The sequence below is a fragment of the Larimichthys crocea genome, chromosome XXII (assembly GCF_000972845.2).
Source record: "Larimichthys crocea isolate SSNF chromosome XXII, L_crocea_2.0, whole genome shotgun sequence".
Lineage (NCBI taxonomy): Eukaryota > Metazoa > Chordata > Actinopteri > Sciaenidae > Larimichthys > Larimichthys crocea.
Window position 1 is genome coordinate 1,393,276 of NC_040032.1, and position 12,798 is coordinate 1,406,073.

Consider the following 12,798-nt stretch of genomic DNA (forward strand, 5'->3'; position numbering starts at 1 on the left):
TGAAGCTCCTTTCACGGACCTGTTCAGCAGCTGCAGCAGTAACGTTGAGCGTCTCATCGGTCACCTGACACTTGACCTGTCTGGCCATTGGCCAAACGTACGCTGAACAGAGATCAGCTGTCACAGCCTCAGTATGACCATTACTGTGATACTTCAAAATGTAAATCTGGCTCTAAATCAGTTGATCGGCTGTCATCATTGATTGACAGCATTGCTCTTGTTTCTCGTGTTGACGAACTTGACCAACTACCTATCGGATCTGGGGTGGCCGCAGGGGTAGCCAATGAGAATTCAGGGGTGGCCCCGGCCACCCCAGGCCACCCTCCAAAATCGCCACTGCACTTCACAACACACACTCACTACATTGTTCATCCTGAAACAAAACTTTTAACTGCACCAGAAAACCTGCAGAAAAAGAAGGAGGAGGTAATTTCCTCTTCCTCTTCCAAATCTTTATTGGTGTGGGTGCCTAAAAGGCTCGCACACTATTGTTATCCTGTTTCTTTATTATTATTATTATTGGTGTGGGTGCCCAAGGGGCCAGCAGGCAGAAGCCGAGCGGCGGCCATTTTAGTAGTTCTTGGCACTTAATTTGAACTTGTCTGTCTAAAATGGCAGACAGGGACAGGAGAGCAAGACATGCTATATAATAATGCATGGGGACGATGGGGCCAGAGTCACGCACACTCAAAATTTCTTTAGAAATGTTCTAGTTTTTCTAGTTATTCTTACGCCCGTTTTTTGGTTTGTTTCTCCTCCCAGAGTTTTTGTCACACACACACACAAAACGGGTATCAAAACGACCGGCTCGGCCGGGAATGGTGTGCTATGACTTTTCTAAGAGTTTCGGCAAAAATCCAAAAACCACGGCAAAAAATGAATGGGTGTGTATTGCGAGAATTTTCAGAGCTAGAGTGAGTGACGTCATCGCTAGAGTGGAGAGGGAGAGAAAAAGTCGTCGAAAAATAAATTTGTAAACTGTGACTGTGCCCGCAAATGTGAAGCTACAGAAATCATTTATAGCTAGAAACGTAGGAAAATTCGAGGCGGTCGCAGTAATAACACTGTTGAAGCTGGCAGCAGCAACTCCCATTCTCAGCCTCATATACTCCCATTTTAAAAAGGCGGGAAATTTTCTGGAGGAAAGCAGAAGTAACGTTTCTCTGAATTGCTCCTATGGGCACATTTCTTCATTTATCGACACAAAATGCCTATGTAGACCATCAGGAAGGGCACAGGATGCCTGAGGTTAAGCCGGTTCAATGATTGGAAATACGGTTTGGTCAGAGATCCTTCCTCTCTAAAATTAGTGCAAACGCTAATTTCTAGCACGAATGCAAATACTATTTGCTAGCGCGTCAGCCACTAAGAATACATGCTAATTGCTAACATGCTAATGCTAACATGCCCCCGGAAACAGCCCACTCGTCACTCTCAAAATTTCTGCTGGAATTTTCTAGTTATTATTCATTTTCCACGTCTTGATCCCGAATCGAGTGCTATTACTTTTCTAAAAGATTTGTCTTGATCCCGAATCGAGTGCTATTACTTTTCTAAAAGATTTGCGAGTTTTTCATGAAGTTATTCGCGAAAAAGGAATGAATGGGAAAGCCCAAAAATAAATAAATTTCAACAGACATTTTCAACAATGAACTGCTCTGGCATACTTTCACAGAGAGACTTTATTTAAACTTCAAAAAGTAGGTATGCTTGCCTTCTCTTCAGGGATTCACTACACTCATCGACAGCTTTTACCGTTTTTAAACTATCAAGGCTCAAAGTTGAGCAGGTTTTTAGTCAAATTTATGGGTCTATAATGGGTGTGTATGTGGTTTCCTAGAGTGATGACATCATCAGCTAGAGGGGAGAGGAGGGAAAACGATGAGTCAAAAAATAAAACATTTTCGACTATGGTGGCCTCAAATGCACAGCTACAGACATGATTATACCATCAAAACGTAGGAAAATTTGAGGTGGTCGCAGTGATAACTCTGTTGAAGCTGTCTCTGTTATAGTTTTGGCTCGCTACGCGCTAATTGATCGAGTACTCCCCCTCCACAGCCTCATTCACTCCCATGTTATTTTAAAAGAAATTTTTCCTCTCAGAGGGAGAGGGACTGAGCATGTGCAGCTGTCACTAATTACTCAGACACACACACAGAACACAGACAGTCAGAGAGGCACAGGCACAGACTGACACACAAATAAGACAAAACTCCCCCAAGACTCCCTTCAAAATAAGAGTCCCTTCAAAATAAAAGACTTAAAACTCTTCTTAACAGCTCTCACCTACTTCCACAAATTTTGTACTACAGAAATAAAAATTATATCACGACATTCAGCTTATTTACTGTCCGGAGACTCACCTGTCCACATGTGCAGCTCAGCCTGTATTGATCATAGATCAGCAGATTTTTCTTGTTTGAACACAATGATGTCGATCTGTTTACTGAGCGTCTATTCAGTGTCTGTGTGTGTGTGTGTGTGTGTGTGTGTGTGTGTGTGTCTGTGTTACTGTGTGAAGAGTTTTAAGTCTTATTTTGAAGGGACTAGCTAGCACTAGCCACTAAGAATTAAATACATGTTAATTGTTAACATAGCGCGTCAGTGCTAGCAATTACCATTAGCCACTAGGAATTAAATACATGCTACTTGTTAACATGCTAATGCTAACATGCTAATGTTAATTGATAGCCCGTCAGTGGTCGCCACTAATTTTTAGCCACTAAGAATACATGCTACTTGCTAACATGCTAATGAAAACCTGCTAATGCTGACCTGCTAATAGTAATTGCTAGCGCGTCAGAGACAGCAGAGCAGACATGTAAAGACATGCTAACTGGTAACATAAGCAGCCAATGCTAAAATTAACGCAAATGCTAGTTACCCGTCAGTGCTAGCAATTAATATTAGCCACTAAGAATAAAATACATGCTCATTGCTAACATGTTAATGTTAACATGCTAATGTTAACATGCTAATGGTAACCTGCTAATAGTAATTGCTAGCGTGTCAGCATTGCAATTAACATTGATAACATTGTTAACATTGCTAACATTAGCAGCCAATGCTAAAATCAGTGCAAATGTTAATTGGTAGCACGTCAGGGCTAGCAATTTGCATTAGCCACCAAGCCACAAAAAATGTATGTTAATTGCTAATACGCTAATGTTAATTGCTAGCGTGTTGCTCCTGTGTCTAAATAAACATAGTAAAAATTACTATTTGAGGTGTGCTTTTTGAATACAGACCCCCGGCAACAGCCCACTCATCACTCTCAAAATTTCTGCGGGAATTTTCTAGTTATTTCTTCTGCCATGGGAGTCTATGGCAGCCCATAGAATCGTATGGTAAAAAGTTGTCATATTTTGCACATTGATTAAGGACAGTCGTATCTTTGATGTCACCAAGTTACATGTTGGCAGTAAACACGGTATAGCGTCACCAATGGGTCAAAGTTTAAGGTACGTTTTTGTATGTAAGTTTTGAACCGTTAGCCCCATTTTCAAAAACAAGGTATTGTTGGATCCCTTGGATCATACCGAGTTCAATGCACCCTATGACGTCATAATGCGCCATGATAGATTTTCCGCCATCTTGGATTTTGTTGAAAGTGAAACAATATATTTAGCAGTCGCAAATTTTGACGGATTCTCACGAAAATCGGCACAGAGTATATTTAGATCAATCCGCACAAAACTTATTAGATGGATTTTTCAATTTCGACTTTGTTTGCGTGCTACAGCCAATCGAAATCAGCGGCGAAGGCAGCAATTTCGATGTGAGCTAATTTCTCAGGAACGCTTTGGCGAAACAAAACCATTAATTTAACCAAAAATTTGGTGCCATGCATTGAGGCTCTGTCCCAAGTCCAGGAAACAAATATGGTGTTATTTCATCTCTAGGGGGCGCTATAATTAGCAAAACATTGTTTTTGCTCATATCTCTTGATGTGTTTGTATTTGAAATGAAATTGTCATATCCACAGATACTGTGGGTTGCCCCATTGATAGTTGATGCCAACTTTTCATGTTAGCCAATCGCCGCCAAACAGGAAGTTTGCTCATATCTCGGCAATGCTTTGACTTCTGAAGACCAAATTGGGTCACGTGCATCGAGACCCGCCCCAAAGTGTCATTTGTCCACTAGGAGGCGCTGTAATTAACAAAATTGCATTATTGCTTTTTTGTCTTGACGTGTTTGTATTTGACGTTAAATTTTCACGTGTGCTAATACTGTGGAAGGTCACAATTCAGGTCCTGTCAAAATTTTTCACATCAGCTTAAGATTGTGGCTGCCACATTGCATTTTGGCGAAAGTGAATCTAAAGATTCAGCTGTTTCAAATTTTGGCCAATTCTCACAAAAAACGGCAGACACGATCTTCAGACGAATCCGCACAAAACTTGGAGATGGATTTTTCAATTTCCACTTTGTTTGCGTGCTACAGCCAATCGAAATCAGTGTCGAAGGTAGCGATTTTTTATATTAGCTTATATCTCGGGAACGCTTTGGCGTAACAAAACCAAATTTGATGCCATGCTTCGAGGCTCTGTCCTAAGTGCAGGAACGAAATCTGGTGTCATTCGGTCACTAGGGGGCGCTGTAATCAGCAAAAATGCGTTTTTGCTTTTTTCTCATGACGTGTTTGGATGTGAAATAAAATTTTCATGTATGCTGATGCATTATATGATCACCTGATCTGCATGGGCCCCTCATTGCTGCTTGCAGCTATATTTTTATTTAGAATTGGTTGTGGCAGATGTCCACCCACCATGATCCGGGTTCTGCTCAAGGTTTCTGGCACAGGCAGTTTTTCCTTGTAATTGTAATGGAGATTTTCACAAAACTTTATGATTACAACATTATATTAAACACTTTGTCAATATCTTATAATGTTTCCTGGTCATTTCACACTTTATTACAAAATTCTATCTTTTCATAGAAATTTCCACAGTTGCATCAGGCATTTCAGCAGAGGGCATCAACACTGCAGGAAATACAGTGTATTTCTTATCCCCTTTCACAACATTTCTAAGCAAACAGTTAATTTTTAACAGCCGAAATCTTCTCTCATATGAACACCTGTTGAAAGCTTGATCTGTCACATACCTAAACAATGGTAGAAGTGATATTCTCTAAACTACTCAACAGTGTCAATGATGTATGGGGGAGAGTCACGGGCCAGAGTCAGGCACACTCAAAATTTCTTTAGAAATGTTCTAGTTTGAATTATTGTGTTTCACCTGTGAGAAAATCCAAAGCCATTCGCAAGTCCCAGAGGATTTGTTTGCTCACTCTGTCCAGACCAACTTCACAAACTGTTTGTAAGTTCTTATATTTTTATAGTGTATAACAGTATATATTAATCAATAATGATTCTATACAAATTTCTACCTCCTCTGAGTCACTCACTAACAGAAGAGCTGTTACACCCTATCTGCTGTCACAAGAGGTCACTGAGACAGTTACAATGTATAAAAATGAAAATGACCATTTTTTAATTAAGACTAGGTCAACAACAACAATAATAATAATAATGATAATAATAGTTTTGACTGCAAGACAAGTTCAGTGATAGTAACCTCTCTCTTTATGAATCATTAATGTCATTAATAGCACTTTTATCTCAAGAGATCAATGTGGAAAAGTATATCTTTCAGTGTGCACAGGTCAGACATGCAGTCAGCTGTTTGCTGCTCATAGATGCAGCATCAGACAGAGTTGCTGTGGAACAATCCTTAAGAGAACATCGGGTAAGCCACATTCACAGATTTTTAGCAGAACATAAACATTGAACACACTGAGAATCTGTTTTATTTACTGCTGAATTTAAATGTGCTCATCAAACTGCCATGAAAATGATACACATGATTTAAACCTCTGAAGGATCTAATGAAGAATATAATATGATTTCCCTGTTCTTTAGACTGGATAGCTTTGAAGCAGAGGCTGTGCTCCGACACACAGTCTGTGGACTTCAACTATGTCTTTTCTTAGGACTGTTTTCAACGACTCTGTCATCATTCATCCTCCAGGATTCTATATCATCGGATTTGAGACATTCCCTAACATCAATGTCTACTTCATCTTTCTAGCATTAGTTTATGTGGTTACTGTGCTGTTCAATACTTTGGTGATCTATGTAATTGCCTTTAATAATTGTTTACACACTCCAAAGTTTCTGGCTGTGGTCAACCTTGCAGTAATTGATGTACTCTTAAACACAAGCACTATTCCCAACATGATAAAGACTTTCCTCTTTAAGGATAACTTCATTCCATTCAACCTTTGTCTGTTACAAATGTTTGTATATTACTCTGTTATTCCTCTGGAGTCATATGCACTCGCTATACTTGCCTATGACCGCTTGATTGCAATTTGTTTCCCTCTGCGACAGAACTCAGTCAACACAGTACAGAGCATGTTGTGTATTGTCGGTCTGACTTGGGTTTACTGTCTGGGAGTAATGGCATTTGCAACAGCTATCATGACTCGACTGTCTTTTTGTAATTCTGTCAGAGTGTTCAGCTATTTCTGTGACTATGCTCCTGTGTTTAGACTCGCCTGTAATGATTACACACTGCAGTGGTCTGTGGCTTCACATTTTAGCATGGTGAATCTGATGTGTCCCTTTTCTTTCATAGTCCTGTCTTATGGCAGCATCCTGGTGACTGTGTTCAGGATGAAATCAGTAAGCAGTAGGATGAAAGCTCTGGCAACTTGTGTTGAGCATCTAGTCCTTGTTGCTGTATTTTACATTCCTATATTTAGCATTTTTTTGCTCGGGCTTTATGTGCGATCCATTGACCCGGACCAGCGTGTGCTGAGTCTGTCACTGGCCTCCTGCATCCCACCCTGTGTCAATCCTATTGTCTATTCTTTGAAAACCAAAGAGATCAAAGTTAGAGCCTTAGCACTGGTAAGAATAAATAAAATTGTCACACAAAAAAGGATTAATAAAGCACAGAAATAGTTTATACTGTGGTCTATGAGGTCATCAATGTAAGCTTTATGAACAGATTTGAACTGTGAACTGTTTACCTGATTTTAACAGTACTCACCATGTCAGAGATCACTCAGTCATTCAGTAGTCATGTTCTTCTTATAGAAGCTCTGACATAATGCACTACATTAGATACTTTGGTCCAATCTTATAAAAAGTGTTAAATTATATCTTCTTTATTCCAATATCAAATTAAAATACAATATAACAATACATTGCACTGTAGTTTAAGATGTCCATAATGGAGGACATTGGTCTGATCATAGTCAGTGCCTGCCCTCTACTGGGATTATGTGAACAGTGCAAGCTGTGCCGTAAAGAATGATGACAACACTACATGAAACATTAGAAAATGTAATTATTTGAATAAAGTTTTACTTGTATTACTGGTGTTACAGTTTTTTCATTCCATTTCACCCATACTTCAGATACTTTTTCTAAACTCTTAACAGACAAAACACAACTGGCCAAATGGATCATTTTCTTCTTGAAAACACATTTTGTTAAATATATACTAACTCTTCATTTCAAAATAGAACACATCTTTCTTTGCACACACTAACTTTACCAAAACACTTGAAATCTGACTCAAAATGAAATTATTCAGTTACAGTATGATAGAAAAAGGTTGTACAGTATTGCTTACAGTGAACAAAATATCCATGAAACACATAAGAGCATTCTGAACAAAAAAAAAACAACAGCAAAAAGCCCAGATAAAAACAAGCACAAAAATACTGTATCTAATCTCTGCGATCTTTAGGGTTAGGCCACATGTTTTCATCAACATCATCTCTGATATTATCAAAGGCGACGCTTGGTATGTAGGATCCACCCACGGCAATCATCAACTGTGATGTCCCTGCAGCCAGCATCCATGACGGAGGGACATCTGGTCATGTGGCTGATGGTCATAAACCTTTACCTCCACGCAGAACTCCTCTATGGGGTTGAACACTTGTTTGCGATTGAAAAAAACTATTATCAAATCAAATCAAATAAATTTTATTTGTATAGCCCAAAGTCACAAAGTACATTTGCCTCAGAGGGCTTTACAATCTGTACAGGGAGTGACACCCTCTGTCCTTAGACCCTCAGTTCGAGTGAGGAAAAACTTGCCCACAAAAACCCTTTTAACAGGGAAAAAAATGTGGAAGAAACCTCAGGAAGAGCCACAGAGGAGGGATCCCTCTCCCAGGACGGACAGACGTGCAGAAACCTGAAAAACTTTAGGTGTCAAAACTGTCAAATCAAATGTTTATTTAGTGTTTACAGAAACAAAACAACAAACAATAAATAATAAATACATATTTTAAATACGAGAAAACAATAGCACACACAACAATTTCTTCTGTACAGTTCGTGAATTAAAACAAAGTCAAATTCAAAAACTCGTCAACTATTTTATTTAATGAATCATCAGTATGCCTCCAGACAGGCTCCTCCCTCTTAAAGAGAGACCGTCCCCAATATAATTGCTCAGCGTTGTGACGTTGCGGTCCTCCCCCGGGTTGGTGCGGTTGGTTCGGTCCGTAGTAGAAGCTGCCTGACTGGAAACGGACCACTGTGGCTCAGTGGAGGGGGAGGAGGGATGATGAGGAGGAGAGGATGGATGAGGAGAGGAGCAGAGAAGGAGGAGTAGGGAGGAAAGGTAGGAGCTGTACGTGTCGGCTGGGAGGAGTAGGAGAGGGCGGGCAGGTGGTGCATTCTGGGATTGGAGTGAAGAGGAAGACAGAGAGGTCACATGGCCCAGGAAGGACGGCTCATTGGTCCACACAAGAGGAGGAGAAGGATCTGCAGCTGGAGAGAGATGAGCTCGAGATGAAGGACAAAACCACCGGGTGGAAGATAAATTTAAAAAAAAGGATTTAAATGATACCTGGTGATGCAGCGCTGCTGTTGGATGACCTGAACACTCCTGACTTCACCTCCTTCTGCCTCTGTCCTGAAACAGAAGAAGAAGAAAATCACTGTGACTGAAAGCTTCATCATCAAACTGTAAAATTGTCATCTCAGGTGTGTGCTGACGTCTCGGCAGCCGCTGTCCGTCCACGGTCACTTTGATGGCTCTGTGTAAGGTGGCGATCTGAGGGGGCGACGTCAGCACGTTGATGGAAAGTGTGAAACTCTTGCCTGGAAAAAGAGAACTTTGTTTATACAGCACCTTTAGAATAAAGTGTGACACATAAAACACATTAAAAGATCAACTGAAGGCCCTTCTATAGGAGCGTATTTTGTAGAGTCTGCAGCCCTGATCTCCACTTCGGGTCCGTCCACAGTCTTGGAGCTCTGACTGTCACCTTTGTGTTTAAATCTGGAGGTGATGTAGGGCACTAAAAGATCAGCTACATAAACTTTAAAAATCAGCTCTAGCCAGTGTAAGGAATACAGATCGGTGTGATGTGATCGTGTTTCTTTGCGCAGAGCTTTGTGGATGAGCTGCAGACGAAGAGAGTTGTTTTCACTGATGCCAGAGAGCAACAAATTACAGCAATCTAGCCGAGTGGTTTTCAAAATAAATGCGTGACACAAATGACATTTGGCATTAAATATAAACTTTTTAAATCTTTGCACTGTTGAGGCTCTACAGTTCTAATAATAATAATAATAAAATAATGATACATTTTATTTATCAGCACTTTCAATAGAACTCAAAGACACTTTACAAGATTACTGAGAGCTTTGTAGTTGATGGAGGATCTTGAAGTGGATCTGCTGCTTTATTGGGAGCCAGTGAAGGTGTTGCAGGATGGTGTAACGCATTTCTTTGACTAACTTACACTTTGACTTCTAAAGAACCTGCTCTGATGTTACAATCCTTCTAGCTGACGTGACCCAGGCAGAACAAACGCCCAATTTACAGTGGCAGATTAACAGGGACTCCTGGGCAACCAGCAGACAGGTGTGCAAGTCCAGGTGCTGTTTCCAACCTGATGGAGTGACAGCGGGGACGGCCAATCACACAAGAGACGGCAGAGCCAATCAGGAGCTTGCGGGCGGTAACCAAGGGCAACAGGCTTCAGCTTGAGCGGCCGCTTTCCGCTTGGTCCTAGTGCCTGACGGGTCTCTGTTTACCTGTGATTTCCTGTAAACCACCTGTAGAAACAGGTAGGACCAGAAAACAGAAAAGCGTCAGTGTTAGACTTAGGCTCCTGACTTTGCGAAACCGCAGAGAACACCTACCTATAAGTAGTTGTCAATTCCGGCCCCTAGTAAGCAAGGTGCATCAACTCGAGACACACGTATCACTTGCTGACCAATCGAACCGCCCATTTCCCTGGTTTCTGTGGGGGATACCCCCATGTGCGGGGATGTGCCATGCAGGCTCTTGGTTAAGTTGATCTTCTGGGTACCTTTTTCAGCATCTCGCGAGGCTATTGTTCGTCATGAAGGTTACATAGTCTTATGGTACTGCTTGTCCTTGCTCGAAATCGTTTTTCCAAACACTTGAGATCGGTGATGTGCACATTTTACGTTGTCTGACAGACTGGCCTGTTCTTAAATGGCAGAGGCATTTACAGTGACCATCTACCTTTATCCCTGTTCCTTCCCATATTGATATGAACAGAGATCTCTTGAGAGGAAGTGGAGCATTCCTCAACTGTTCCTCTGCTGCAGTCTGACTCGAGCCACCTTTATCACATCTGGTGGAGTGGACAGAACCCTGAACTTGCGTTTGGCAAATGATCGGACTCACTTGTTAGATTAGTGTGGTGACTTAAGATGAGGTGTCACCTTCTTCACTGAGCGTGGCTGCTTCCAATGGCAGGCCATCGCGACACAGGGATTGACACAGTCCGCATATAGTCACCCGGGTCCGTTCTTTGAGCAAACGGTCCATGTCTTTGCCTGACACAATTTTTCTTCGTGAGCAGCAAGGTGCTTGAGAACAATTGTACCTCTATGAGCAAAACCATTTATTATATCACATGGATTAAAGGTGCAATCTCTTCGGCAAGGTGCTCTGATGTGGCCATGCCCTCTGTCGTTGGGTGTAGAATATGAATTTAGATTGGGCAGGAATAAAACTCTCTTGAATAGGTTATGGGGAGAGGGATTTTGCTTTGATGAATAAACCTCTGACCATGCAGCCCAGTAATCCTGCTGACTTGGAATGACAGCTCTTCGGGATACAATTGGCGAACTTTAAATGCAGACTCTTTTCCTTGCCCCTGTCCAAAGTTCTCCTTCTCTTGCAGAATGAAAGGTGTGTCCACTTTGGTTGTCCAAAGTGCATATCGAGCAATCTCAGTCTCTGGGTTACTGTCGTGACAGCCAGACTGGAATAACTTGGATGTATAAGTGCTGTTCATGTCTTGCACACACGGTTAGATGTTGCTTCAATTGACACATCATTGGTCTGTTTAGGAATTTTTCTATCCTTCTCCTTTGATTGTTTTCCATCAAAAAAAAAAAAAAAAAAAGAAAAAAAAAAAAAGAAAAATCTCTTTACGTTCGTCAAACCCGTTGTTCTTTACTTCTCATTCCTTGGTACGTCTTCATGTAAACACGTTGGGTGTTCCTTTTACATGTGTACAGTACACTTCTCGTTCAACAGTTCTTTGAATGGTGTCCTTTTTCAAACATCCAAGCACAATTTTTCATTTGGCCACAACACTTGACTCGTTCTGCTATAGACTTGTTCCTGAACCTTCGACATGTCTGGATGTTATGGATTTAGCTCTCACAAAAAAACACACTCTTAGCATCGGGTTTCTTCAGAGTACTTGGCCATACACGTTGCACCAATGGTGCGAGTCTTTGGTGTCTTCTTGTTTCACCCTCACCAGACTTCAGAGCATGAGTGACGTTACTGGGTACAAGCTATTTGTGCTCTTTGTGACAAGCACAAAGGGCTGAAGCCAGGAGTTCCTGTCGTGCTTCCTGGATCTCAATGACCTTTGTTTCGGGGCAGTTAAACCAATCAGAGCTTGCTGAGCATTTTGTGATTTTCACCACAAGTCATTAAGATTCAAGACTCTTAATCTGAGACATTGCAGCTTGACAGCCTTGAATGAAGTCTGAAAAACTCCATTAGTTCATTGCTGTCCTTGGTCTCTGTTGGCCATGCAGTGAGCTTATCCCTGAAGGCTTAGCGATATGAAGGAACTTCCGTACCTTTCTTTCGAGGATATCCCAGGCTGCATAGTAAGCTTCATTTGTGCCTAACAGGGTAGCTCTCAATGGCTTCCTTTCAGGTCCGCTAACATACTTGTGGAGGTAGTCAGACCTTCTCGTTTACTGGAATATTCTTTCAATCTATCAATGTTTGAAACACATTTTCCATCCTTTTACCTTAGTGGGTCTCCACTGAAAACAGATGGCTCTGGTACTGGGAGCGCTGCATTATGGACTTACATTGCTTTAGCCAGTGCTGTAGTGCTATCCTCTTTCAGCATTAGCAGAAGGTTGTCCTCTTGGTGGCAGTTTGTGCCATCACAACAGGTTGTTACATGTGTAGTCCTTGTGGTGGTACAGCATGATGTACTGCCAAACTTCCCTGGGTTTCAGTACAGGCTTCTCCTGCATAGCTTACAATCAGGAGCAACTCTGATATCTCTTCGTCTGAACCAACTTCTGTTTGTAGACTTGAGTCATGCTTTTGCAGCATTCATCTTCTTAACTGTCTCTAAGAGCGCTATCTTCTGCGCTTCTCTTCTAAGTCCTTCTTTCTTGCAGCATTTTCTGCTTCTTGTAGTGCAAGCCTCTGTCTATTCTCGGCTTCAAGACTTTCAAGCCTTGTTTTTCAAGTTCCATTCTTCTAGACCTTTAAAGTAGCTTGAGTTGTGCTAG

At 41.3% G+C, this 12,798-nt stretch overlaps 1 protein-coding gene and 1 pseudogene across 1 annotated transcript; one reads left to right on the forward strand and one right to left on the reverse strand.

Moving 5' to 3' along the window:
- Positions 1 to 5,908: 5,908 nt before the first annotated feature.
- On the forward strand, positions 5,909 to 6,975 carry LOC113744362 (olfactory receptor 24-like). Its single transcript, XM_027273726.1, has one exon. The coding sequence runs from the start codon at positions 5,986 to 5,988 to the stop codon at positions 6,973 to 6,975; it is 990 nt and encodes a 329-aa protein (XP_027129527.1). The 5' UTR covers positions 5,909 to 5,985.
- A 1,259-nt stretch (positions 6,976 to 8,234) lies between these two features.
- On the reverse strand, positions 8,235 to 12,534 carry LOC109138559 (runt-related transcription factor 3-like; annotated as a pseudogene).
- Between the last annotated feature and the right edge of the window lie 264 nt (positions 12,535 to 12,798).

Excerpts from the sequence above, each read along its gene's own strand:
- LOC113744362 (XM_027273726.1), top strand. The coding sequence starts at position 5,986 with ATGTCTTTTCTTAGGACTGTTTTCAACGACTCTGTCATCATTCATCCT.